Source organism: Trematosphaeria pertusa (assembly GCF_010094035.1).
Source record: "Trematosphaeria pertusa strain CBS 122368 unplaced genomic scaffold BU26scaffold_1, whole genome shotgun sequence".
NCBI classification, from domain to species: domain Eukaryota; kingdom Fungi; phylum Ascomycota; class Dothideomycetes; order Pleosporales; family Trematosphaeriaceae; genus Trematosphaeria; species Trematosphaeria pertusa.
This window is the reverse complement of record NW_022987212.1, coordinates 4,461,188-4,484,191: the sequence shown is the minus strand read 5'-3', so window position 1 is coordinate 4,484,191 and position 23,004 is coordinate 4,461,188. Positions and strand designations below refer to the sequence as shown.

At 54.1% G+C, this 23,004-nt stretch overlaps 10 protein-coding genes across 10 annotated transcripts; 2 read left to right on the top strand and 8 right to left on the bottom strand.

Moving 5' to 3' along the window:
* Window positions 1-70: 70 nt before the first annotated feature.
* BU26DRAFT_527338 (uncharacterized protein) lies at window positions 71-933 on the top strand (the record flags this gene model as incomplete). The annotated part of the gene is made up of 4 exons (XM_033830768.1): window positions 71-224; window positions 285-440; window positions 495-563; window positions 614-933. 4 exons carry the CDS (start codon window positions 71-73, stop codon window positions 931-933), a joined length of 699 nt encoding a protein of 232 aa, XP_033692252.1.
* Window positions 934-3,436: 2,503 nt separating this feature from the next.
* Window positions 3,437-4,201, bottom strand: BU26DRAFT_537047 (uncharacterized protein; the record flags this gene model as incomplete). The annotated part of the gene is made up of 3 exons (XM_033831386.1): window positions 3,929-4,201; window positions 3,680-3,881; window positions 3,437-3,609 (listed from the first exon to the last, which is right to left on the bottom strand). The coding sequence occupies exons 1-3, from the start codon at window positions 4,013-4,015 to the stop codon at window positions 3,437-3,439; spliced, it is 462 nt and encodes a 153-aa protein (XP_033692251.1). The 5' UTR covers window positions 4,016-4,201.
* An 858-nt stretch (window positions 4,202-5,059) lies between these two features.
* On the bottom strand, window positions 5,060-5,509 carry BU26DRAFT_499773 (uncharacterized protein; the record flags this gene model as incomplete). The annotated part of the gene is made up of 1 exon (XM_033826433.1): window positions 5,060-5,509. The coding sequence occupies one exon, from the start codon at window positions 5,507-5,509 to the stop codon at window positions 5,060-5,062; it is 450 nt and encodes a 149-aa protein (XP_033692250.1).
* Window positions 5,510-6,543: 1,034 nt separating this feature from the next.
* BU26DRAFT_39353 (uncharacterized protein) lies at window positions 6,544-6,995 on the bottom strand. The gene has a single exon (XM_033822727.1). It carries the CDS (start codon window positions 6,899-6,901, stop codon window positions 6,662-6,664), a length of 240 nt encoding a protein of 79 aa, XP_033692249.1. The 5' UTR covers window positions 6,902-6,995; the 3' UTR covers window positions 6,544-6,661.
* BU26DRAFT_39337 (uncharacterized protein) lies at window positions 6,759-7,786 on the top strand. Its single transcript, XM_033822726.1, has one exon. The coding sequence runs from the start codon at window positions 7,091-7,093 to the stop codon at window positions 7,676-7,678; it is 588 nt and encodes a 195-aa protein (XP_033692248.1). The 5' UTR covers window positions 6,759-7,090; the 3' UTR covers window positions 7,679-7,786.
* A 1,447-nt stretch (window positions 7,787-9,233) lies between these two features.
* Window positions 9,234-9,440, bottom strand: BU26DRAFT_527336 (uncharacterized protein; the record flags this gene model as incomplete). The annotated part of the gene is made up of 1 exon (XM_033830767.1): window positions 9,234-9,440. The coding sequence occupies one exon, from the start codon at window positions 9,438-9,440 to the stop codon at window positions 9,234-9,236; it is 207 nt and encodes a 68-aa protein (XP_033692247.1).
* A 1,225-nt stretch (window positions 9,441-10,665) lies between these two features.
* Window positions 10,666-13,410, bottom strand: BU26DRAFT_474014 (alpha/beta-hydrolase). The gene is made up of 2 exons (XM_033825485.1): window positions 13,112-13,410; window positions 10,666-13,040 (listed from the first exon to the last, which is right to left on the bottom strand). The coding sequence occupies exons 1-2, from the start codon at window positions 13,201-13,203 to the stop codon at window positions 10,817-10,819; spliced, it is 2,316 nt and encodes a 771-aa protein (XP_033692246.1). The 5' UTR covers window positions 13,204-13,410; the 3' UTR covers window positions 10,666-10,816.
* A 462-nt stretch (window positions 13,411-13,872) lies between these two features.
* BU26DRAFT_39295 (uncharacterized protein) lies at window positions 13,873-16,246 on the bottom strand. The gene is made up of 3 exons (XM_033822719.1): window positions 15,636-16,246; window positions 15,361-15,506; window positions 13,873-15,301 (listed from the first exon to the last, which is right to left on the bottom strand). The coding sequence occupies exons 1-3, from the start codon at window positions 16,081-16,083 to the stop codon at window positions 13,910-13,912; spliced, it is 1,986 nt and encodes a 661-aa protein (XP_033692245.1). The 5' UTR covers window positions 16,084-16,246; the 3' UTR covers window positions 13,873-13,909.
* Window positions 16,247-16,406: 160 nt separating this feature from the next.
* BU26DRAFT_39281 (uncharacterized protein) lies at window positions 16,407-18,071 on the bottom strand. Its single transcript, XM_033822715.1, has 3 exons — window positions 17,625-18,071; window positions 16,816-17,573; window positions 16,407-16,765 (listed from the first exon to the last, which is right to left on the bottom strand). Exons 1-3 carry the CDS (start codon window positions 17,880-17,882, stop codon window positions 16,579-16,581), a joined length of 1,203 nt encoding a protein of 400 aa, XP_033692244.1. The 5' UTR covers window positions 17,883-18,071; the 3' UTR covers window positions 16,407-16,578.
* An 881-nt stretch (window positions 18,072-18,952) lies between these two features.
* On the bottom strand, window positions 18,953-23,001 carry BU26DRAFT_413681 (uncharacterized protein; the record flags this gene model as incomplete). Its single annotated transcript, XM_033823029.1, has 4 exons — window positions 18,953-20,647; window positions 20,736-21,172; window positions 21,328-22,141; window positions 22,186-23,001. The coding sequence occupies 4 exons, from the start codon at window positions 22,999-23,001 to the stop codon at window positions 18,953-18,955; spliced, it is 3,762 nt and encodes a 1,253-aa protein (XP_033692243.1).
* Window positions 23,002-23,004: the final 3 nt, after the last annotated feature.

Below are 23,004 nucleotides of genomic sequence, written 5' to 3'. Positions count from 1 at the left end.
TCGCCCACCTCTCGAATCCGCTAATTGACTCTCTCCAGTTCTACCAGGAAATTGGAGATCCGCCCACACGATGTCCTACAACCCCAATCCGCCTCACGGCGGGGCCCGCCCTGGCGATTCGAGCATGGCCCAGAACTTCAACAGCATGTTACAGCGTTCCCTCCAAGAGCAGGGGCAGCCAGAGCCCGTTGCGGAAGCTCCGGGTGCGCCGCCGCAAGCCATTGGTAAAGTCCTGAAGCTTCTTCGCCCGGCCAAAGAGCATGATTCTAACGCGCTGCGAGCAGGATACGGAGGTGTATACAATGCCACACCGCCACCACAGCAGTTGACACCGAACGCCCTCGGAGGTGCAAGAGGGCCCCCGCCTCAGCAAATTCTCCCAGTCGACCTCCCGCCGCAAGCCTTCCTCACCTCCTCGATGCTTCTAGACATGGTCGACAGTACGGACTTCTCTATACTAGTTGAAGCGAGACGATAGATTAACAAGCTAGCAGAGAAAGTCGACGTCTTGCTTCGCGACGAGAAGGAATACATCGGTATACTACGTTCCTATGATCAGTTTGGTATGCTCAGCTTCTACTTCGGAAGCCTCAGTGGGTGCTGACGGCCATAGCGAACCTCGTCCTCACAGAATGCACGGAACGGATAGCTGCCCGGAACCCGGAGGCGACGTCTGACCCTACAGTTCCCAAGTGGTTGATATGCGACGTTAAGCTCCCCGGCGTCATGACAATACGCGGCGAAAATGTAACTATCTGCGCAACAGTCGACCTCGACCGAGAAGACAGCCCAAAAGGTGTCGTGTTCACTCCTGAAAAAGAGGTCAGGGCTCTAGCGGCAGCTCAAAGAGCCGACAAAAAGGAGCTAGATGCACGAAAAGCGAAGGCGCTGAAGCAGGCTGGCATTGAACCGGGGTTCGGGATGCAAGCGTAATGATTGCCCACGACATTGATGAAGGCATGGAAATGCATTTGCTTCACTCATGAGGCCTTGAGGGTCTGGATAGGTCACCGTCTAGTCATGATATCAATGATACCAGGACGCTAACGTCCGGTTGACATATGAGCGACCACTCCTTTGCTGACCACGCTCGTCTATACCCTTTTGATAGCTCTCGCATTCCCTGCTGTTTCCCTGCTGTTTGTAACGCGTTGGGAGCTCGCGGGTTATTGCTCGGTTGGCTCGACTTTCGATCGACGTGGGAAGAGGCGGTTAACGTCTTGAGATTGTAGCATGCCCGAGGAAGCTATAGCCTGTGTTGCACATCAGCAATCCTAGCAGTCCCGTTTCAGTTCGCCAACCCCATAGCACCGTCAGTAGCGCGGTGGAACTTGATAGTGGGCTCGCCAAACAGTGTCCAAGCATGTCATCAGACGGATATAGCGTCGACCGATTCGTCTGCAGCTTGGCCCCTTAAGAACACGAGGTTTGAGAGTGACTCCTTGGTGAAGACCTGACCTGGTCGGGGTCAGCAGAGGAAAGCATCCCAGAAGCAGGCGAATAGGCACTGAAGGCGAGGCATATGTCGCGAATCGGATGGGGAATCTCGGATGACCGTTCGAGGGTTGACGGACCGGTTGAAGTTCATCGGCTTCCTACCACAAAAGCAATGGTAACCTAGAATAAGCGTGTCACCCTTTTTGTCCGTCCCGTCGCGTGGTCGCCATCACCATTCCAAATCACAGGTCGTGATCTACGTATGTACATAGGCTAGTCGTATGTAGGACGATGCTCTTAGGGCCCGGGCGATGTTCTTGTTCGAGCGCGACGAACGGGGTGGATCGTTCGGTGGCTAGTGTGCCCACTTTCGGTTACCCTGGCGTGGGCCTTGCAGCTCTGAGGGGCGGTCGGTGGGCGGAAGTACACCTATCCATCATCTTGAAAGGTGAGTATCAGTCACAGTATCTCAAGGAGTTGGAATGTGGAACCCCGATCTACTTACCGCAGGATGAGCAGCTTCACGTACGCGGATACCCGGAGAGCCGATCGCAGAGGTCACTTTGTCTCGGACGTGATAGCGAGCGTCGTCGGTGAAGTGACTAGTGGGCCCACCTCGCGCTACCGTGGTGTTGAAGCAGTCGGAAACGGCGTGGTGGTGAGTGCCATCCCTCAATGCCATGATGCCTGCTGCCTTCGCGAGTCAGTGTAGACGTCTCTCGGGGTCTTCGTCACCGTTAGTCTGGTATGGAGCTGGGGTCAAGCGGGTAGCAAAGAGACTTGAAGTTGGACTTTCAGTGTTTCTTGGAGACGAAGTGTCGGCGGAGCTGTGCCTGAAGTTTGGTACCGGCTAGGATAAGGCAGGAGCTAAGGGACTAGCTTCCGCTGTTGAGGATATGCGGTCTCAACGTCATGTCCAGTCCCCTTCACCTCACCTCCATCTATCAATAGACCCCTTCCCACGTCCAGCTCTCCCCAAGAGCACAAGAGAGCGCAACTACGCATTCCGAAGACGGCCACACTCATCACGCCTTAACGGGGTACGGCCGGGCAACTTTAGGCGGTTGCCTCCCTGGCATCATCCGCCAAGGACACCACACAACCTCTTGCGGCAGGGAATTCTCCGGATCTAAGGGCTCGCCGTACAAGTGAGTAAGATTGGATCGTCCATTGTACGCACCCGCGAAGGTCTCCAGGGTAGCTGTTGCGCACGTCGTTCTATCCGGAGAATTCCACACCTTGAGAGACACTCAGGGGACCTCGACACGAAGGCCGACGCCAGCAGTGACACCTCGCCGATACCTCGATATCAATTCGTCGAACGTCTCTAGCACCGAAGCAGATCTGAGTCGACGAAGCAAGCGGCTGCATAGCGCTTCATCCTCGCCCCGCTCACTTGACACGGGCGGCAACCTACACGCGTTGAGAGGCATCAGAAGGTGGGTATCGCTATCATTCCGCCAGTAGCTAAGTAGGGACGAAATGAGGCCTGACACTGTTCACAGAGCGAGCCGCCCAAGACCGTCTGTACATCGAAACAATGGACCCAAGAGAGATGAAGTGTTACTTGGGTAGCATGATTTCATAAGAGGCGGACTTTACGCCGGGGGAAAAGATCTAGCTACGTACCGGAGCCCTTTGTACCACATATGACTTGCTGTTCCACTGTCTGTGTAACGGAGTTAGACTACCGCGGTTCTGCCGGGCGCTGTCCGTTATTCAAACCCCCTCCCAGAGCCAAACAGGCGGCTTTCTGTTTCCGCTGGGTGGGTGCTGGACGGTCGTCTACACGACGTCAGAAAATAACTGACGTCTTCGCCATGTCCCGTACGTACCTCCTACATGCGGGATACGAAGATCCCGCGTCCACCTCTTGGCCCTTGCCCTATGGGTATAATTTCTCGGGTCCAGCGCAAGGCCAGACCTTTCGACTCGTGGAGTAGTGTCGAGCGATCGCAACTGCAAATATCCTCCCATGGCTTCATCTATTCGTTACCGTCTACACATCCCTTATCGGGTCATACGGTCGGGATTCGCTTGGCGATGAGTCCGTTCGTTGAGGGCTTTGCACGCTGGCTTCAGGCTGGGCTTGCGTTTGTGTTTGGGTCCCGGAACTCGATCCTCCCATCCCTGAAATCATACTACCTTCGGCTAAGCATTCGATATTATTAGCTACCCATACATGCATACACACATGCCAATCTGCCACGGAATGACATAAAGCCGGGAACTCGCGACGTACCGTATCTCCGCTGGATGTCTCTTAAGAGCTGCGAAACCCGCCACTTCAAAATGTCCATATCGACGGCGGGTATCCCTTCTGCAGTCAACCGTCCGTTTATCCGCGCCAGCATGCGTTCTTTCTCGTTCGCGGGGATTAGAATCCATCTCGTCCAGTCTTGGTGCGCTTCGGAGAGCTGTCTCGTTTCTTCTTTGGTTATGAACTTTCTCTCGTTAGCTCAGATGCCCAAGATTCCTCCTGGCGACTCACGTAAAAGCGATCCCATTGCTCCTTTGTATGTCCGGAAGCTGCTCGAGCTTCGTTGACGGTGGCGTTTAGTCGAAAGCTCGAGGGCATTTTTGAACCGGGTAACCCAACAACAAGCTTGTCTGAGGAAGAAGGACTGACCAGGCTCTAGAATTAAGAAAGCGTGAGGGTTTTAGGGCACAGCGGCTCTCCCCGCTTCCGCCTAGCCTTGGCAGAGATTGCTTTTGGTGAGGCTGAGGTGAGTGACACTGACGCTGCTAGGGCCTCGAAGGAATCGGAATCGGCGGTGGCTGAAAGTGCTTGTGCGTCATGGCCGGATTGCCGTCATTGGCAGGGGATTACCAAGGTATGAACAACAATTTCCTCTGTTTATTGTTTAGCCCACGTTTCTTATGCAGGACCATGTCTCTCGTGTCATATTGATATGGTGGTGAACCACATAGGATATCATCTCAGCTTCGGAGTTGGATTCATGCTGTGCCACCAATTCAAGCGCCCAGCACGGGCAATGGAGGCGCTCCCCCTCATTCTTCAAGCACTATCGAAGTACTTTTCTCTACTACTCATTCCGATATCCAACCTGGTCGCACAAATACCACGGCTATAACACGGCGTTCGGCTGGTGTGAAGTGCTGGCCATCACGACTCCGCATGCCTTTCTGAACGTTGGGCATCAAGACGTCCTTTAGGCCCTAAGGAGCGGGAACGGATATCTAGCCGCGGCTTACAGCATCTTTCCCCTATCGTTCTTCAGACTATCGCCATGGATCAAGCCTGTTCATCGTATCAAGACTACTTCGTCGATCAGCCGTCTTACGCGGTATTTCAAGGACCCCCTTTCCCTCATATCCGGCACTATCCGGATGCGGACCGCCCCAAACCTTCAGAACGCACCAGAATCGGAGGCCCAGACGACGTGCGGTGACGCTACACAGGCATTACCTCTCAAGGAATGTCTCACTGCGCCACTACACCCCTCCACTTAGACTTGACATACCTTATTTTAGGGCATACTCCTTGAAAGATTACTCCTTGCCTGGATGGAACCGAGCTTACATACAACTATCGCGTTCTCACCCCATATGCGGCGCAGCGGACGCACCATGTCGGCGATTAGCACGATTTCTAGGAATTTCATGCGTTGGATGCCTCTCCACTTTCCTCTCTCGATGTTCGGTCCTGCTTGCAACAAGCGAGTTTCAAGTCTTGTGAAGCTTGGATGGACAACGTCATTCTCGTGGAAATTGGGGTTGGGACGACGTGGTCGCTGGCGGCCACTTGTGCGCCCACCTCCGGCATCCGCCATGCTGTCAATGCGGAACTAAATCGGCTTACCGGCTCTCGGGACCCAAAAGCTTTCCCACCCATCCAAGATCCAGGTTCGTTCCACGACGTTAAGGATGCGCGATTTCCGCACGAACCGATGGACACGGCGTCGGCAGCGTCCGATCGATTCGGAAAAGCGTCGCTGTTGCTTCTGGAAAGTCGGATCTCGAAATATTCTTGTCCTACTATTGGATCGGCGGCGGCGAAATTCTGCGCGTGGCCAACTGGAGGGTTGCGGTCGCACGTCCCGGTGGACATGCAGTCGGAGCTGAGTGTCCTCCCTTGCGTAGCGCTGCATATTCATGCTTGCACTCTGCTCCCATGACCGAAATCACTAGAGCGGGAGCGCGAACGGCGCCCTGTTATTCTATGGTGTATGATCGTCGAACCGCGGGTTCGCGAACTTTGGAAGGGTGGTCAGAGCGTTGTACGCCCCAAGCCACAGGCGTCCAATATAAGAAGAATGCTGTAAGCACGCGTTCTGGGGTTACACGGACCGTGTTGGGAATTCATCGTATGGGTGGGAAAGAGGGGTGGGTCTAGAGAGGTTTGATTTCTATTCAGGGGTCTCGGGGAAAAGGGGAAAAAGCGGCGGTAAGCTCAATTCTGCTCTTGTTGCCCCTTTATGCGCTTCCACTAATTCCCATGGCGTGCCCAATATTGGCCTTTGGACTTGCGCTGCCTCCTCTCACCCCATTCTCGCTTTCCTCGCGCCATGCTGCTCGCTATGTCTCGGGGACCCCTTTCTCAAAGACCTAACTCTTCATGCATCGCAAGTCAGGCCATGATTCCAAGTCAACTTCTATTCGGGTCCATTCTCTTCCCGTGCTCATGAATCCTTCGAATCTCCCGAGAACGGGGGTCCGGATCCTTGCTCCCAGAACATCCTGGAGGAACCTGGACTACAACAGTCTTTTCATTAGCATGCGTGGCTAGCCATATAGAACACGTGGAAAGCTTCCCGCCTTCCCCGGTGTAGGAGATTGAAGAGGGCCTGTACCAAGCAGGAGGCGGCGCCCTGGAGAAGACCAGCGCCTTGATGCAAGTGTGACGGAGATGTAGTCGCGCGCTGGCGCGCTCGTCGGAGCGCTTTTACCCAAATACGCTCTCTCGACCCCAACATCAGCAAGGGCGGTCAGACGTGGCTTTCGCACGATTTGTACATTACAAGTCATGCCCTTATACGAGTAGCCAACGCTCTCCAAAGGAGATTTCGGACGGTCCGGTAGGTATGAGCGAACCGCAATATGGAGACTGGGTCTTCAATCTTCTCCATGAGCTACCGCTTAAATAGCCTTGCCTTCCACTCGCTTGGTCCCGCATGTTGCAGATCGCCAATGCCGGGTAGGTTCCGTATCCATGCCATCGGGATGTGTGCGTTTATAATGCGGGCGGTTAAATGGTAAATCCCTATGGTTTCAATTCGAAGGTTTGGAAGAGCCGTCCCGAGCATACTCTATAATTGTTCCCTCGAAACGCGCTGCTGCCTTCAGGACACTCCAGTTTGCAGTTGTTTGAGGAGGGGTCTTCCTGACTGAGCTGCTTTGTACTACCTGGAAGTTTGCTACACGCTGTTGTGGTAGAGCCTTGCAGCACCATCCCAACATGAAGTACGATGCTTAAGCTCAGCAGAATGGCGTTCAACGCCATGGCTTTCTACATTGGCGAGTATATCAAGAAGGCATACAGAGACCCCTCCGGCGACCGTGGCTTGTCAATCTTTACCCGTCACTCTAGCAGTCTTCCATGTTATACGATCTCCGGATACCTCCCCCACACTCAAACTCGAAGGAAGCCCCTTGCAGCTGCAGCTGAAGCAATCTTCCATCAAAGGCGGACATGAAAAGACCAAAGAGTACATCTACAACGACCGGTAAACGCAAACCACCGCACACAGACCTCCCTGCCCCTTTCCCAGCAAACAATATTGCGCCTATGGGTGCTCGAATATTCCTGCCAGCTCACACTACTCCGCGTCCTATTATTCGACATCCAACATCCACTTCTCTACATCGTCGGCACGCCCACTCCCACCACTACTCTCCCGCTCCTTATCTTCATCCTCGGCCTCTCTCTTATCCTCATCGGTCCTCTGCTCATACCTCTTGTAAACTACATCTCCGCACGGCGGGCAGAAACCCTCAATCTTATATGGAAAGTACTTCTTGTAGTAGGGGCAGTGGCTCACATCGGGATGGGCCTTCGCGAAGGCACATTTTTCACGGTCTTCGGCCGCGGGTGAGTGGCCGCAGCCGCGGTAGTGCGCGTGTGCGTGGTAGCACATGGCGATCTGTGATGGTAGATAGTGTTGGCTTAGAGACGTGGTGTCGTCGTGTGAGAGGTTGTGAGGAGAGGCTTAGATATGGGAGCGAGGTTGGAGATATATGGTGGGAAGATATACGGGTTAGATTGGGAAGTAGAAGGTGATGGAGCGCATTTGAAGGAGCTGATGTGGTAGTAGGGCAGTGAATGGTAGGGGATCGCAGAACTGTTGACTTCGTTAAGGGTGACGAACGGCTACCACGCCCCGCTTCAATGTATGCTTCTCCACAGCTCCCCCTTTCCAGGAGGAAGAAGCCTGTCACTTCTGGCAGCGTGAGCGCTAGTCGCCTGTGCCGGATTGTAGGTTGGTGTTTCCATCTCCTTACGACTTCGTTGTGACGATGCTCAAGTTCTCCACCGTGTTTTTGATCTTCAATGGATATGCTGGAGTCTGGACCCCTTGACCGATTGACGCCTTCCATTCTCGTAGACGTCCTTCCTTCTTCACGCGTATGGCTGACTTACTTCTCGGAATCCGGAAACTTTATAGATCCGCCCAGGCATATATTACCACAGCGGCACCACGAGATCCAAACACACACAAGCCTAACCCGTGACGTACAGTATATTGTAAGCTATGCACTAAAATATAAAAAACCACTCCCCCTACCGCTTCCTACCCCTTCACTTCGTTTCTCTCTCTTGCGGCTTAGCCTCCGCCACCGCAAACCCATGATCCTCACAACTCCCGTAAGCCACCGCGGGCTCTAGCTTATTCCCTGCAAGCTGGGGGCACTCTGGTGCACGAATCCCACTGTCCGTCTCTTGGAATCCTTTGAATTCGGAGCATACGGTGACTGGATATAAGGCCCGACATTGTAGACAGGGGCGGACTGCTGGGGAGCACATCGCGTACGAGGATGATGTTTGGGGGAAGGGTTCAGAGTGGATTCGTCGTGGAATTGGGGTGGAGGCGCGGGGGTGGGCCGATGCCGGTTGGATGATAGGAGTTTGAGGCTTTGGTGTTGATGGAGGGTTGTGTGGTTGTTTGTTTGTGGTGGCTTGTGGTGGATTGCTTCGGGGTTGGTGAAGGGAGAGTGATTGTGGAGGTTGGTGCTGGGCTGGTTATATGCAGCGCCATGACTGTTGTGTCTGGCTGTGACTCGAATGTGCACGGATGTCCAAGTCTCCACACCTCTCTGCGCCGCACACTTAGCAAGATGACAACGCACTGATACTCATGGATGAATTACTTGTATTGCGATTCCAGAAGTCGCGGAGGAGGCAAGGATAAGTGCTGAATAGAGCATTGAAGGCACAAAAAGGACAGAACGCCAGGGTATATAGCTCATTACAGTTTTCCTGCTCTTTCCTTCTTTACTCCAAAGATAAGACGCTGTGACATCAGTGTTGGGCTAGGGTCCTCCTCGCTGATATCGTGTCCAGCCCGGCCTCCGAGAGTGGCCATTGGTCCACCATAGCTTTTCTGTATGCTATGCCAGCACAGCTGCCACCACGTCTTCCGTTATGAACAATTGCCGAATCGAGCGACATCTCTGTCCTCCTCTTTCAATACGCCCTTCCCATTAGCATTACATTATTCTTCCCTTGGCCGTGTCCACTATCCCGCATTGCGCCGTATCCATTATCCCCTCCATTGGCCTCAGCGCGAGCCCCCTCCCTTTGTCATTTGTTCCGCCCACAAAATCCATACACTCTTTTACTTGCTGACCTTCTTCCAAAGACAATGATTGCACATGCCCTGACTCCGATTCACCACTCGATGCTCCCTCTTCGTCTCCGGGCACACGCCGCCTAACCGAAACGTCTCCGCCTCCTCGCATTTCCTCAGTATCGGCCCGTTGTCCGGCTGCGGCTGCGGGACCCAGTGGTTGCAGACGTGAAGCGTATACAGGATGTAGCACATCTCCGGTTCGTGATCGCGGGGGGGTTAGATGGCGGGGCAGGGGAAGAGCGAAGCGGACCGAGGAGGTAGGCTCGGGAAGATGGATGTTCCGTGGTGTCTAGCGTCGGTCCGGGATATGCTGTTTCGTTGAGAGGGCAGGAAGCGGGCGGAGGATGGCGGGTGAGGAGGACAACGGCGCACGGCTCTCTCTTTCTCTTTCTCTTTCTCTCTCTCTCTCCCTCTCTACTTTCCGGTATCTTGCGTCTTCCACGTACGGCTTTTCCTATCGTCCTCCACGCACATAACCACCAACACCTCCGAAATTGAAGCTAGAACAGCTGGTTATGGTAGGTTTCGGCAGCGGGGTCTGCCCAGCGCACGTGGTGGGATCCTCAACCTCGCCGGAAAGACAGCGACAACAACGACAACAACAACCGCTTCGAAAAGGTTCACCAGACGGGGAAGAAAAATGCCAGAAGAGAGAAAGAGAAGAAAAAGGGAAAACTCCCCCTCTCTCGAGGGGGAATCTCAAATTTTAAAATTGCATCTGAAAAAGCAACAACGAAACTCGCAACACTGGAACGCAGATCCAACGTTACACGAGGCGAGCATGTGCCAGCACCCAGCGCGCTCTCTTTCTCCGCGCGCGCTCGCGCCCCTTACCGAAAGGAAGAAGCCGAACGATTTACGTATTGAAGCCCTGTAATCGTCCCTCTCCCTCAAGCCGCAAAGTCAAACCCAAGCCGCAAACTCAATCAGCGAAAAAATCTATGACGACGTGGGGAAAAGCCGCAACGGCACGGGAAACCTCGCTCGGGCTGACTCGCTGCTACTCCTCCTCCTCTAGTCCCGCGCCGTTTCGATGTCGAGGAGCAGAGGCCTGAAAAACACCGCTTACTTCGACAAAGTTTCGAAGAAGCAAAAGCTGGCGCATGTGTAATGGGATTCTTGGGGTTGGGGGAAGATACGAATGCTAGCAGGGCTTGGGCTGCATGCGCCGGCAGGGATTCCGGATCGGCGCTAGGCTGCATGCGGGGCGCGGACCCCGATGCACAGCAGATGGAGGGATCCGGGCTGTCGGCGAGTAGTTCAGGGAGCAGACGGCCGCAAAGTTAGAAGTCTGGAAAGGAGGCAAAGGAGAAGGCCTGCGAGGGGAAAGGGGATATATATATCGGCAGGGACGATGAGGGATTCAGCCAAGTTCTTGTGAGCTGGCAATCGAGACCCGCCCTTGCGGCATTTTGGAGGAAATTATTGAAATACGGGCTTGGGTACAGGATGGGAAGGTTGGCTGGGCCTTTAGACTTTGCTCTTGAATAATGGAGAATCCAGTTTACATGCTCCTATACTATGCTATGCCACTCTAAATGCATGACCTGGTCGTGGGACCTATCCATCTAATTCTCCTCGGAACCCATCAAACCTCCGGTTAGCCCCTTCATCCTCCTTCCTAGCAGGTCATCCTCACTTGCCAAACTGACCAAGCTCTTCCTTCTACCTCTCTCCCTTCTGCCCCTTCCTCTGCCTCTCGCAGGCCTGCTCAAACCCCCATTCCCTCTCGCCTTCGATGCGTCCGGCGGGCTCGGCTTCCCCTTGCCTTTCGACAAGACTGTCATTTCTAACGGACGGTCTTCTTCAGCAGACGATGCTGTACCAGAGCGCTGGTGATGCCGGCGCGAGTTGGACAGGCCATTGACGGCTTCCACGAGACCGAGCATGGTGCCAGAGCCAAAGTAGTCGCTCCGCTCCCCTCTGCGGTGTCTAGTAGGGTCGCGTGCTTGAATCGGTGTAGTCCCTCCCTCTAACGCCTCTTTCCGCTCTTCCCACTCGAAGGCTTCCTTAAACCACTTGCCGCATCTGTTGATATACTTCCAGCCCTCGGGGAATACAGACACAAACTGCAAAAAGCCGTGAGAGATGCCCGGAATGAGATCTACGTTGACGTAATCTTCTTCCCTGAACTCGCCGCGTGCCCAGTCGAGCCCCATCTCTTTGCCAAAAGTCCAATCTGCACGTTTTGCCTGCCGTAGACGACCTGCGAAAATGACGGTGTCGTCCACGAGGGGATCTCGTTCGCCCGTCAACATCCAGGTGGGCGGGAATTTGGCGAGTAGTGACTCTGGCGCGAGGAGAGGAGAGAGCAGGAAGTCGGTGCTGAAGTCTGGTCGATGATGCGGTCCGATGTAGAGAATGATCATGGCGCGCATCATCTCTGGAGTGAGAATTCGATCATTGAAGTACGATATCATGCTAGACATCGCGAGGCGAGTCTTGATGGCATTCACAGGCGCGGCAGGCGCAGGTGTCAGAGGAGCCGCAGGTTTCGGGGTGACAGCGTCGGGCGTTTGCACAACATGACTTGCGATCGTTCCGTTCAAGTTCGTAAACGTGTTGATAGGACGAATAGGATGGCTGTCTTTCCCTGTATGTGCTGCAGAAAGGTGTATTGCCGTTTGAGGAGACGTGAGCACGCGCTCGCTCGTGGGGGTAGGGGCTGAAGAATCAGGGACTGGGGATGTGCTCTGCGCTTCATCCTCGCTGTCCGAATGATCCGAAGCGCCAGGCGTATTAGGAGCAAGGTGTCGGTAGTCATCGCCCTTGTGTCGAAGAATGGAGCGATTCTGTTTTCGGACTCGCCGGTCACGGATGAGTGCCATCTGCTCATCCGTCATCCAGTTCCCAATATTCATATCAAGCGCTGGATAGATCAGAACAACACCAGCCGGAGGCGGTAGTTCGCGCTCGCCCTGCCACCTCCTCGTTTCCGTCGAGGCGGTCTGCAAAATCATCAACACCATCCCCACGGCCAGATTCCCGCCTGCCGAGTCTCCAGATACCACGATCTTTGGCATTTCCTCTCCTGATAGCCCCACACACCTCCCTCTTGTCGCCACGATTGAATGATAGGCATCATAGCACTCGTTCAGCGCATACGGGTACGGCCACTCAGGAGCCTTCCTGTAGTCCAGGCTCAGCACGGGAAAGCCGGTTTTGCCAGCCCATCCCATAAGCTTATCATCATGATTTCGAGGATCCATTGCGACAAAGCCTCCTCCGGGTATATCCAGAATCACCTTGTCCTGCCTCTTGAGCGCCGAAAGCGGGCCATTGAAGTACAACCACGCAATTACCGGGTCCTTGTACGAACTCTCCCTCGGACGCGGTATTCTGATCTTGCGTGGCGGATACCACATAAGCCGTGGCCTCATCAAGCTCGTCAGCGCCGCGAGATACGGCGTGGTCCCTTTGTTCCAGCTAACCCGCAGATGGTCTACGGTCATCGTACCTCGCACCTTCCGCACCTTCTCATCTGCTTGCTCCGCGCATATCATATAGTATACGCTGCACACCAAGGACATGAAATCTCTCAATCCCTTCCGCTTTATCCGCATAGCGGACCAGAAGCCCGCGTCGAGCGCCGTCGTAACCCATGTTGCGCGGAAGTAGGAGCGCGAGTAGAGGTTCGCAAGGGGCTCAGGGCACTCGAGGCCTACGAGCTTGCCGAAGTTGCGGGCGAGGTAGAGGTAGAGGAGCGTGATGAGGAGGGTTTGCCATGCGGTGAGCTTGTGCGAGAGGACGGCGGAGATGCGGCGAACGAGGGGTGGGCCGTGGCGGTCGCCTCTGTACGCGGTGTCAGCATTGGCGCTTCTTGTGAGGTCCGGGGTGTGGAGGATGGCATGGAGAAGGCGCACCTGTAGAGGTAGAATGACCAGAAGGATACTACTGCAAGCACCTGAATCTTGCGGAACTGGACAGATGGCCTGCCCAGGACATGATCTATCATGGTCACGACGCTGCGTACTTATGGTCCAGCAAATATCCTCCGCAAAGTCCGCGTATTGCTAGAGAATGGATCGCGGCGAGCCGGTGAATCACGAAGCGCTCCACGGGTGCTTTCATGGGCTCGGAGCAAACAATGGTGCAGAAGCAAAAGAAAGAAGAGAAGCAGGTCAGCCGTAGTCACCCATAGCTCCGGCATGGTCAAGTCTGGCCTTGTTCTAGGAAGGCTGTGACTGGCAGGCGACCAGCATGTGACGCGTGATATCCACGATGCGCCGGACATGTGAAAGGAATGACATCGGCATCGGCTTTATCCGCATGCGCCTGTGGCGTTCCCACCAGCCACCTGTGCCACATTCCTCTTCGAGCGGCTTTCAGAGGGCGTAGCGCGGACGGCTTATTTTTGGCGACGCGTAACACAAGAGAGCTGATGTGTGAGATCCGCTGTGCGACATATTTGCGGGCTTGGAAAGTAAGGGAGAAGCAGGTTGGAGGCGTGTCACAGCAGTCTTCGGACACCCATGAACTCCACCTCGAATTAACCAATTATATCTCCACTGATCATTTCCCAGTGCGTTCTTCGATCTGGCTACATACCATCGCCGGTGCATTCAGTCTTATCCAGGCATCCCCTTAGGCCTCCATCAACAACAACGAAATGAGTGATTCCAGTGCCAACATATACATGCACTTAAGAGACTCGCACCAAATCAGGAGCTCTTTCCACTCCCTCCAACACTCACACTCCGAACCCACTCACTAACCTCAAAACCCACCCTTCTGAGCGCAGCCTCCGCAAACCGTCCCTCCTTCTCCCTCTGCACCGTCAAGCATCGAACCTCATCATTCAGCTCAACCAGCTTCCCACCTATTCCGCTCCCAGCAGAGCTATCCTTGTCTGCAGATTTCACATAAATCGTAAGATCTGGCCCCACGGTTCCCCGCCAAAGCGTCGCCATCCACTGCCAGTGATCCATAGGGCTATACACGTCCTGAATAGGAATCTTGGAAGCGTAGGCGTCGGAGGCGCGGAGTTGGTAGGTGGGGAGGATGACGACAGGCTTGGGGCTGAGCGATGGAGACTTCATCTGCGTGTCTTCCTTCTTTCCCTTTGGATCCTTTTTCTCAGACTCGGAGTCGGATGCGGGAGGACGAAGAGACGTGGTGATATATTGGATCATCTCCTTGCTCTTGCCGTGCCATTCCTTAATGAGGTCCAGATAGTCTTCGAATGAGACTTCCTTCTGGTTTGCGGCTGGGCCCTTCGGAGGCTCAGCAATACGAGGACTGTATTCCTTGTCTTTGGCGAGGAAGTTGTTGAGCCACCCTGTGAGCTCCCCAACTGCCGCTGCGTCATCGCCTTCGACAGCGATGATGGCGCCGCGGACCTGGATTGCTGGGCTAGTTGGACCGGGGTCCTTGAGCGGAGGAGTTATGCGACCAAGAACCTTAATCTTGACGGGAAATGGAACGCTCATCACCATCGCTTCCACGCTCCTGCTCTGATCATGTTGATTTGTTACGAGGACATTGAGATCGACCGACCCGCGGCGGACATCGCGAGGTGTTCGTGGAGGAGGCATGGTGGCAGTGTTCGGAGGGGAAGGTCGCATATGGATAGGGGGAAGTGAATCTCGCCGGGCGAGCCCAGAACTGTAGTATGAGGCTTCTGGTCTGCGTCCGTTGGTCACAGTTGCGTAGTTGTTATATCGTCGCCTCTTTAACTCTGGCGTAAGCGGACTATACATCGTTGCGTCCTCGCGAGCAGCCGATGTTACCTGGATGTTGCTGAGGCTAGATGGCCCAGGGCCACGGCGATGAGCGGGCGATTCTAAGCTGAGGTTGCTCATCATAGGTAGGTAGCGAGTCGTCGGGGTGAGGCCCTCGGAAACGTTGGGTGGTGGCAACAAAGGCGTATTATTCGCACTGAGAAAAGGGCTTGTAGGAGTCTTGATGCTGCGACCACCGCACCTTGGGCAACGATACTTGTCCACAGTCGTGTGCTGGCCCGATGGATTCAAAGGCAGTGATCCGGGTTTCCCAAGACGGCGGGGCTGGTATCGATAATCGGGATATTGTTGGTGATGCCTTGCTTTCTCCTCCTGCACAAAATGTTAGGCACCAACTGGGTGATGGCTACCAAGGGAGCAATACAACGTACCTGTGCAAGATCCTGCCAAACCTTTTTCTGCTCGTCGCTTTCAGCCTTCCACTGTTCGCCGACGATCTTCGAAATCTCAGGATTTGCGAGTCTAGGATTGCGGGCGACGATGGCATGCTGGTGGTGCTGGCGATAAAGAATAAATGCTACAAAGAATCAGCGGCTGAGCAATACGTCCGCAAACAAAGACATGCTTCTTTGTTCCCAAGTCACTCGTCCCGTTCTGGTATATCTGGCATGCGGGGTATCGGGGATAAAGACGTAATCGGACTTACCGTTCCGCGGACGGGGAATCTTGGGTTCAGGCTGGCAGAGGCAGACGCTCCCTGATAATTCTCCAGACCCCGTTGATGAAGCGCTTGGGGGAGGTCTAGGGTCTGTGGGACTATCACCGTCGACAGTCTCTGCCCCATTGACCTCGTCGTAGGAAGCAACTCTCTTCTTACCAGACGTAGGAGAAGACGAATCCGACGAAGGGAGCTCCTGTTCTTTGGTGCGCTGCACTGGGCTAGACGTCGATGCAGACCGAAGCTCGTGGATCCTGCTGCTCTTCCGCAACGTTCGCGGAGACTGCACGTCCTCCGTAGGGGAGCGCGAAGCATTGTCGCCAACCTGCATGTTGGATTTGACGTATCTCCTGGGGATGTTGAAAAACGTCGCAACGGGAGGAGCTGGAGGGGGCGGGGTCCGAAGAATCGGCGGCAGCACACGACTTGCCAACATTTTGGATGGATTTGGCTGATGACGGCGGATTCAGTGGTCTGCTTTGAGGGTGGATTTCATTGTACCGTGAATAGGAAAGAGGTGCGTCGGACGAACCACCGAAATCGGCGGCTTCTTTGTAGGTATTATGAGTAAACCCCTTCAGTGCCATCGCGCTTTGATGAAGACCCGCCGGCGATCCAGTAATTTGATTGTTCCAGACAGATGCGGTCGAACCGCGGATGCTCGATGGGAGATTCTTTGTTCGCGCTCCACCAGAAGCGGCCAAGACAGCCGGCTAGCCGGTCTCTGAGACATTCCAGCGCAAGTTATGCAAGGAGGCGACAATGCCACGACAGTCCACAATGGTTCGAAAGCAAGATATCGAAGCTCTCGGGGAGCACAATTCCACTATTCAACTAGCATGCCACACTTCTTTTGTGAGGCGAAGCCCGGGACGGCCGTTGAGCAGGCCAAAGAATGGCCAAGTGTTAAAGGTGTGTTCAACACAGGCTATTAATATCCAGGAGGAAATTTCAAGTCGAAACCTGCTCCATCTTTTCGTTGGCTTTTCGGATCCGTGGCGGAGCCCTGCATTGCTCGCTCCCGAGCGTCGGTATTGATAGTATTGTTCGCCCGGACTAGACGAGCGGCCTCTTTTCCGATTAGCTGGTGAGCAGGCCCGCTAAGATGCATCTCGTCCCTTTTACCTGTCAGACTGAAACACTGCGTTTGCGCAGACGAGTGACTTACCAGAATAGGTGACCAGCTGGATCGAAGCACTTCTCGATGTCGGCTGCTTGCAGATAGCTTGCGTTGCTCTCCGTCTTTGATGCCAGACAAGGCCGTTCGACTTCATCGAAGAGTGGTTTCTGTTTGCCAAAGCCGGTCGCGTCCGAAATCTGCTTGGAGTAAAGTTGTTTCGCCCGAACCTGGTTCATCACGATGCCGTTCAAATCAGGTATAAACAGGTCGCCCTTTCCCCATCCAACGGAGGCTTGAGACAGGGCCGTATTCCAATAAGTCCACAAAAACACTGATTGGTGCTGCTCGGCGGCGAACATGGTGGTCGACTCGTTCTTCCTGCTGGCAAAACGTGGGAGAAATGTCACATCCACAAGCTTGGGAATCACAACCTTGATCGGGCCTCCAACCTGATCGGCGAGAATATCAAGGTTATGGAGCAACTCATCGATGCTGCGGTCGATTGCATGAATGGCTGCCTCCTTCTCCAACGCGGAATACTCCAGAAGATCCCAGATGCCAAAGAAAACGGTGAACACCGTCCACTCGTCTATTCTGCGGAGACGTTCAGGTATCTGCCTCTTACGCTTCTCAAATTCGAGAAACTGTTGCACTTGCGTCTGAAAGTCGAACAGGACGAGCGTCTCGTTTCTTCTCTCTGAGGTGGCATTGGCGAAGATGTCTGAGTCTACCATGGAACCGACGGTCATCATCTCCACATTTGACGGGATCGAGCGGGCGAAATTGTCAATGAAGTCGCAGTTCAGCTGTGAAGTGTTAGTCCCTCGTTCCATTCACGGTAACTGACACAGACTCACCTCTTTGCATAGCGCCTCAACCCAAAGCTCTCCCCGATCCGGGTCCCTGTCTCGGGTGGTGGATTTAGGTGGTGGAGAGACTCTGTATCGCCCAATATCCGACCAATCGTCTCCAAAGACGACCACACGATGCGCGCTGCCTCTCCATACGCTCTGTATGCTGCTTTGAATGGGTATCGAGGGCCGCAGCCAGGCGAAATACAGTATGAGCACAACTGAGGCGGCCGCGCACACGTGCAATCTCGTAAAGAACCTCATTGTGGCTCGCGGAGTGTACACAGTCCAATGTGATTTCGTTCCGAGACCCCCGCAGAATTAGGACTAGAAGGCAGAGAAAGAAGCAAGAAAAAAGCCGAGAAAGATAGAGCAAACGGCGTTAGAAGGTAGCGAAAGCCACGAAGCGTAGCAAAGTAGGAAAAGGGCAGGGGAGATTTGTTTTCATTCAAAGGTACGAGGAGTGAGACCGAAAGGAAGACATGTTTGTGAACAGTAAGGTAAGACGCACTCAGCCTGCCTAACTGAGGCTAGGTTGGAAGCCTACGAAACTGCGCCATGACGACGCCGTGGAGCAAGCGCAGCATCGGGGACTCAATCCCAGGCCGCAGGCGTTAGTTCCAGGGTCGCTTACGCACTCTCCTAGGCCCAAAATAAGAAAGTCATCGCGTGCTGCCCTAATTGCAGCAAGGGTCAGCGGCAAAGATGTGCTTGCAACGCGTTCCTCGTACGGCAATTAAACATCGTGAAACAAGCTCCTCTCAAGCATTCGGCCCACGGAAGGCCAAAACGAAAGAGCGGGATGCAGCCCTTGGGGACAGGCGACCTGGGCTGACGGTGCGGACGTATGAGGCTGGGGGCGGAATTGCGATGCGAGTGGATGAGGTTTGCCCCGGCGATCGCTCGCTTCGCAAGCCACGTGAAAAGCTTATCTCCGGGCGCCATCGTGCCGACTTCCGGGCGCTCGGGCTCTAGAAACGACCGAGAGGACAAGTCTCTTGGGAGGGACTTTCGGATCCCCAAGTATCTCTGCCTCACATCACATTTCAATGCATGATTTTGCTTATACAAGTCTAGGAGAGTCTGAAGTGGATGTCGCTCTGCTGACGTTGTATCTTACAGATCTGCATGCCTAATAATAGGATCGCCCCATCGGGCAGATAGAAGTGTTTGAAGAAACTCTGTGTGTGTCTCTGGTATCTTAGATGCGAAGATGATGCCAACATCTTGCGCCTGTGGTGTGTGGGAGTGATAGAATGCGCCAAACGCTGCGAGGAGAAACAGCCAAACCAATGAGCAAAAAGCATCACCACGCTGTATCCCCGCCAGAGTACTCATCCGAACAACGACTCTCCCGTTGCACTACCCTCCCCAAAGACGCTGAAGCCCTGTGCTTGAAGCATGGAGTCTGCAGCCACCGGCTGGCCGAGATTTTGTGCATAATAGGGTGTCTTTGCTGGAAACCTAGTCCTACTGGGACTGTCACTCACTTCGACCTTCGTCTCCTTCGTACCGTTTCTTGCCGTCTCCGCTTTCTTCCTTGGCTTCTCTTTCGGCACTGCTAAACCGTACCGATGGAATTTGTGTCGATTAGGACGCCCAAAGATCTGTTGCGGTGCTTCCAGAGGCGCGAACTGAGCGAGCCCTTGGGACTCCTCAGGATCGATGAGAAGAACCTGAGCATTCTGGATAATGTCGGTGATGCCGGCGTCGTCTTCCAGCTCTTTGGCTTCGAGGTGTTGCTGTCGCGACATCTTCTTCGCACGCTTGAAGATAGCTTCCTCGATCGTCCCTTCCAGAACAAGCGTCTCCACGAGTACTTCCTTGGTCTGGCCGATGCGGTGCGCTCGTTTAATCGCCTGGGCTTCGATCCCGGGGCGATTAATCGGGTTGACGATGAGAACCACGCTCGCGGCATTGAGATTGAGCCCCAAAGCGCCGCAGGCGACATCAATCAGCAGCACGCGGATGTCGGGATCCTCGTTGAATAACGCCACGTATTCAGATCGCTTGGTGTTATCTAGTGTCCTTGCATAAATACGGTGGTTAACGTAGAGCATTTCGAGACATTGGGCGATGTAAAATGCCGCGGAATCGCCGTCGTAGAAGATGATTATCTTCTCGTCGGCTTGGTGCTTCATCACTTTCCCGATGAGATAGGAGAGCTTTGCCGACGTGGTTCCGATTACACGCGTATCTCGCAAAGGGGACTCTATGGGAAGTTCTGCCATTTCATCGGAGAGCGTGAGTTTTCGCTTTCTCTTTTTCGGTCGCACAGGCGAGACAGGGGTACCGGGCGTGATCACTTCAATCGTCCCCTCCTGATCTGTTCCATCGTTCTCAGTCACCGAAGGCTTGGACTTCTGGGGCGATGGCTTAGACTTCTGAGGCGACGCGTTCGATGTTATTGTTGACGTTCGACGACTGGTTAGTGGTTGCCCTTGAACACACGATGACGGTACTCCTGCCTTCTTCAGCTGGTTGTCTCCTGCGGCTTTTTCCATGCTCTCTTTCGTTGCATTGTCAGTATCCTCAATCGCCGCGAGCTTCGCCTTGGCCGTCTGGCCGACGATATCTAGGCCAGTAGCCGGACCGCCTGGGGAAAGGATGTTTGAGTCAACGTGGAGTTGCGCCTCCAGCAACTGGGTGGCGCCGACCGTTGTTGGCCCCTTCGGAAAAGAGAGAGAGAAGGACTCCTCAGACTCCTGGGGCCATTCTTCGATAGCCATACCGACCTCGTGTGTCTTGCTCATGGAAATCCAGCTCTCTGATGTGGTGAGAGACGAAACGACGCGACTACTCTCAAGCAGCAGGTTTGCATCCTCGACTGAACATTTCTTGTCTTCTTTGCCAATGTATTTGCTACTTATCTCCAGCGTCATCGCCACATCGTCCAGGCTAAATCCAGTCCATGTGAGGGTTGACTGTCGCAGATTCTTAATCAAAATGTGCCGAGCTTTAACGCTATTCTTGTGAAAAAGATAGTCGACATCTGATCGCTCGCTAGTGATAGCGTTGGCGCGGAGGACCTGCAAGTACACATCAGTAAGTGTCTCAAATCAAACACGTTATATCCCCGAAGGTCTTCAGGAATGGCTTCTTAGAGCGAAAGCTTACCTGGATAAAGAGGTTTGCAGTCATCTTATCGTACCAGCAAGGCTTGAGATAGACCACTCGATGCTTCAGCGGCGGAAGCACAATATCTCTCTCAACGTCCTCAGGTCGAGTTTTGACGACCAAGCCTTCCAAAGTACGAAGGAAACAAGCTGAAAATCCGGAGTACGTCTTGCGATACTGATGCTCATGGCGATAAATGTACTCATCCCAGTCAAGCCTCCCTTCGGAAGTGGAACGATCGCACCATGGGCGCACCATCAAGAAGTTGGAGGCCAAGGACCCAAGAGCTCTCGCAGCTTTCGTGTTCTCGTCGTCGAGGCTGAAAGTCTTCCTCTGCTCAATAGCTAGCTCGCGGAGGAAAGTTGGGTCGGCTGCCGCATCATCATTCAGGGTCGAAACGTCAACCTCGACTCCCACCAGATTCTTCGCTGGGGTTCCTGTGATCAAAGTTAGCGAAAGCTCTCAAAGTGGGTAACAGCACTTCTATGTCCACCCTAGCGCTTGCGGCGTCGATAACGCCCCTCCTGGAGCACTTCAGTGATCGCAAGAGTGCAATAACCAGCTATTAGACTATACCAAAATCTCTACGTACCTGACACAACCCATCGCCGCTCAGCCTGAATTTGCTTGGCTACTAGCACAGCATTGGACACTGAAGATGAGAAGCTATGGCCCTCATCAATGATAATGCGGAGCCAATGGATCTTTTGCAGCGGACTTTCATATATGTTGCCTTTACAAGAGCAGTCGGGTATTCGAGAGGACCCGATATAAGGACATTGACAGCTTAGTGGAGCGCCAACGACTGCTCTGCGACCCCACTCGTCAGCTCCATCCTGGATCTCCTGCTCGAACCTGTTGCGAGTGAATAGTATTATGTCATACTCCATAAGCTCGGTCGGCGCGGGTAGGTCGCTACGGAATTCCAACTGATCCTCTTCGACTTTAGGGGCTTTCAACTTCGGGCCGCGCTTTGGAGTGGAATCTACGACGAGGATCCGGAGGCTTTCCTTCAGGACATGCTTGCGGATCTCGGATTGCCATTGGTGAAGGAGATTTCGCGGAACAACGATGATTGTTCCAGAGCACATAACCATTTGTCGCGGTGGGGGGATTATCGTATTCCTGTTCATCCGAGGAAGGTCAGGCGGGATCTCGTAGTAGGCAATGTTCCGCTTAAGAGCATCTTTGAGGTTCCCCAGATCAAGGTCTTCAATCGCTTCGAACCGTTCCAGGGCCGCTTTTCCAGGGATGCCATACCGACAGATGATGCCAGCCGCCATGTCCTTCAACGAGCCGACACGCTTGCGGACTGGCGGGGGAGGCTGGTACGCGGGCGGAATCCGGGGCAGATGTCCCTTGGTCGCCAATATCACGGCCAAACAAATGATTGTTTTTCCCAGGCCCTACTCGATTAGCCGTCGTGTAAATGTGCTCGAGATTGACTTACCATAGTTTCCGCGAGGATTCCGCCGCGATTGGATTCGTAGAAGCGCGGCTCTTGTAGAAATGACCCGTCACGCGCACCAAAGAAGAAGTTCTGTCCATCTGGCGATTGCCGAACTTCCAAGCGTGGATCAAGTTGTAGCTGAGGCGCCGCCTCCCGCTGCATCATTAGACTCGCAGACCTTGCTTGATAAGGATAAAGCCTGGTCTTCAGTCCCTCAAGCGGCTGCTCCTCGAACTCATCCGGCGGGAGCGGCACAGAGGAATCAAGAACGTCTTCGACTGCTCTCCTCGTGTATCGGTTCTTTATCTTCTCTGGTGCTGGCGCAGGGGACGGTAACTTATTGAATAAGTAGAACAGCGAAAGATTCTCTGCGCTCGCCCATGGATCGAAATGACGAATCTCTGCCTCTGAGTAGTCCCCAGTCCACGCTTCTGGGGAGATGTCGACCTGATGAAGGAGCTGCCGCAGCGCAGCTTTGAGACTCTTACTCGTACGGTCGATAACACGGCGACCCCAGTCTTCGGGAAGGACATATACGCGGAGGGTATTATGCGTGCTCTCATGATTGATGCCTGAGCGATGAAGAAATAGGCGTATCCAACGAGCTTCGAGCAGCCTAGAGGCCTCCGTGCCGATCAACAATTCCAAGTCGTCCGGTAAGTCCGCATGCAGCAACTCAAGCCACTCTGCATCAGGGGGCCCACTACCGACAATGCTATGAAGCGTATAATCCACGTGAAGGCAGCCTAGGGCGATATATCGCTTTATGTCCCGGAATTGTGAGTTGTCGTCGGAGGCTGAAGAGAGAGATGTCATAGG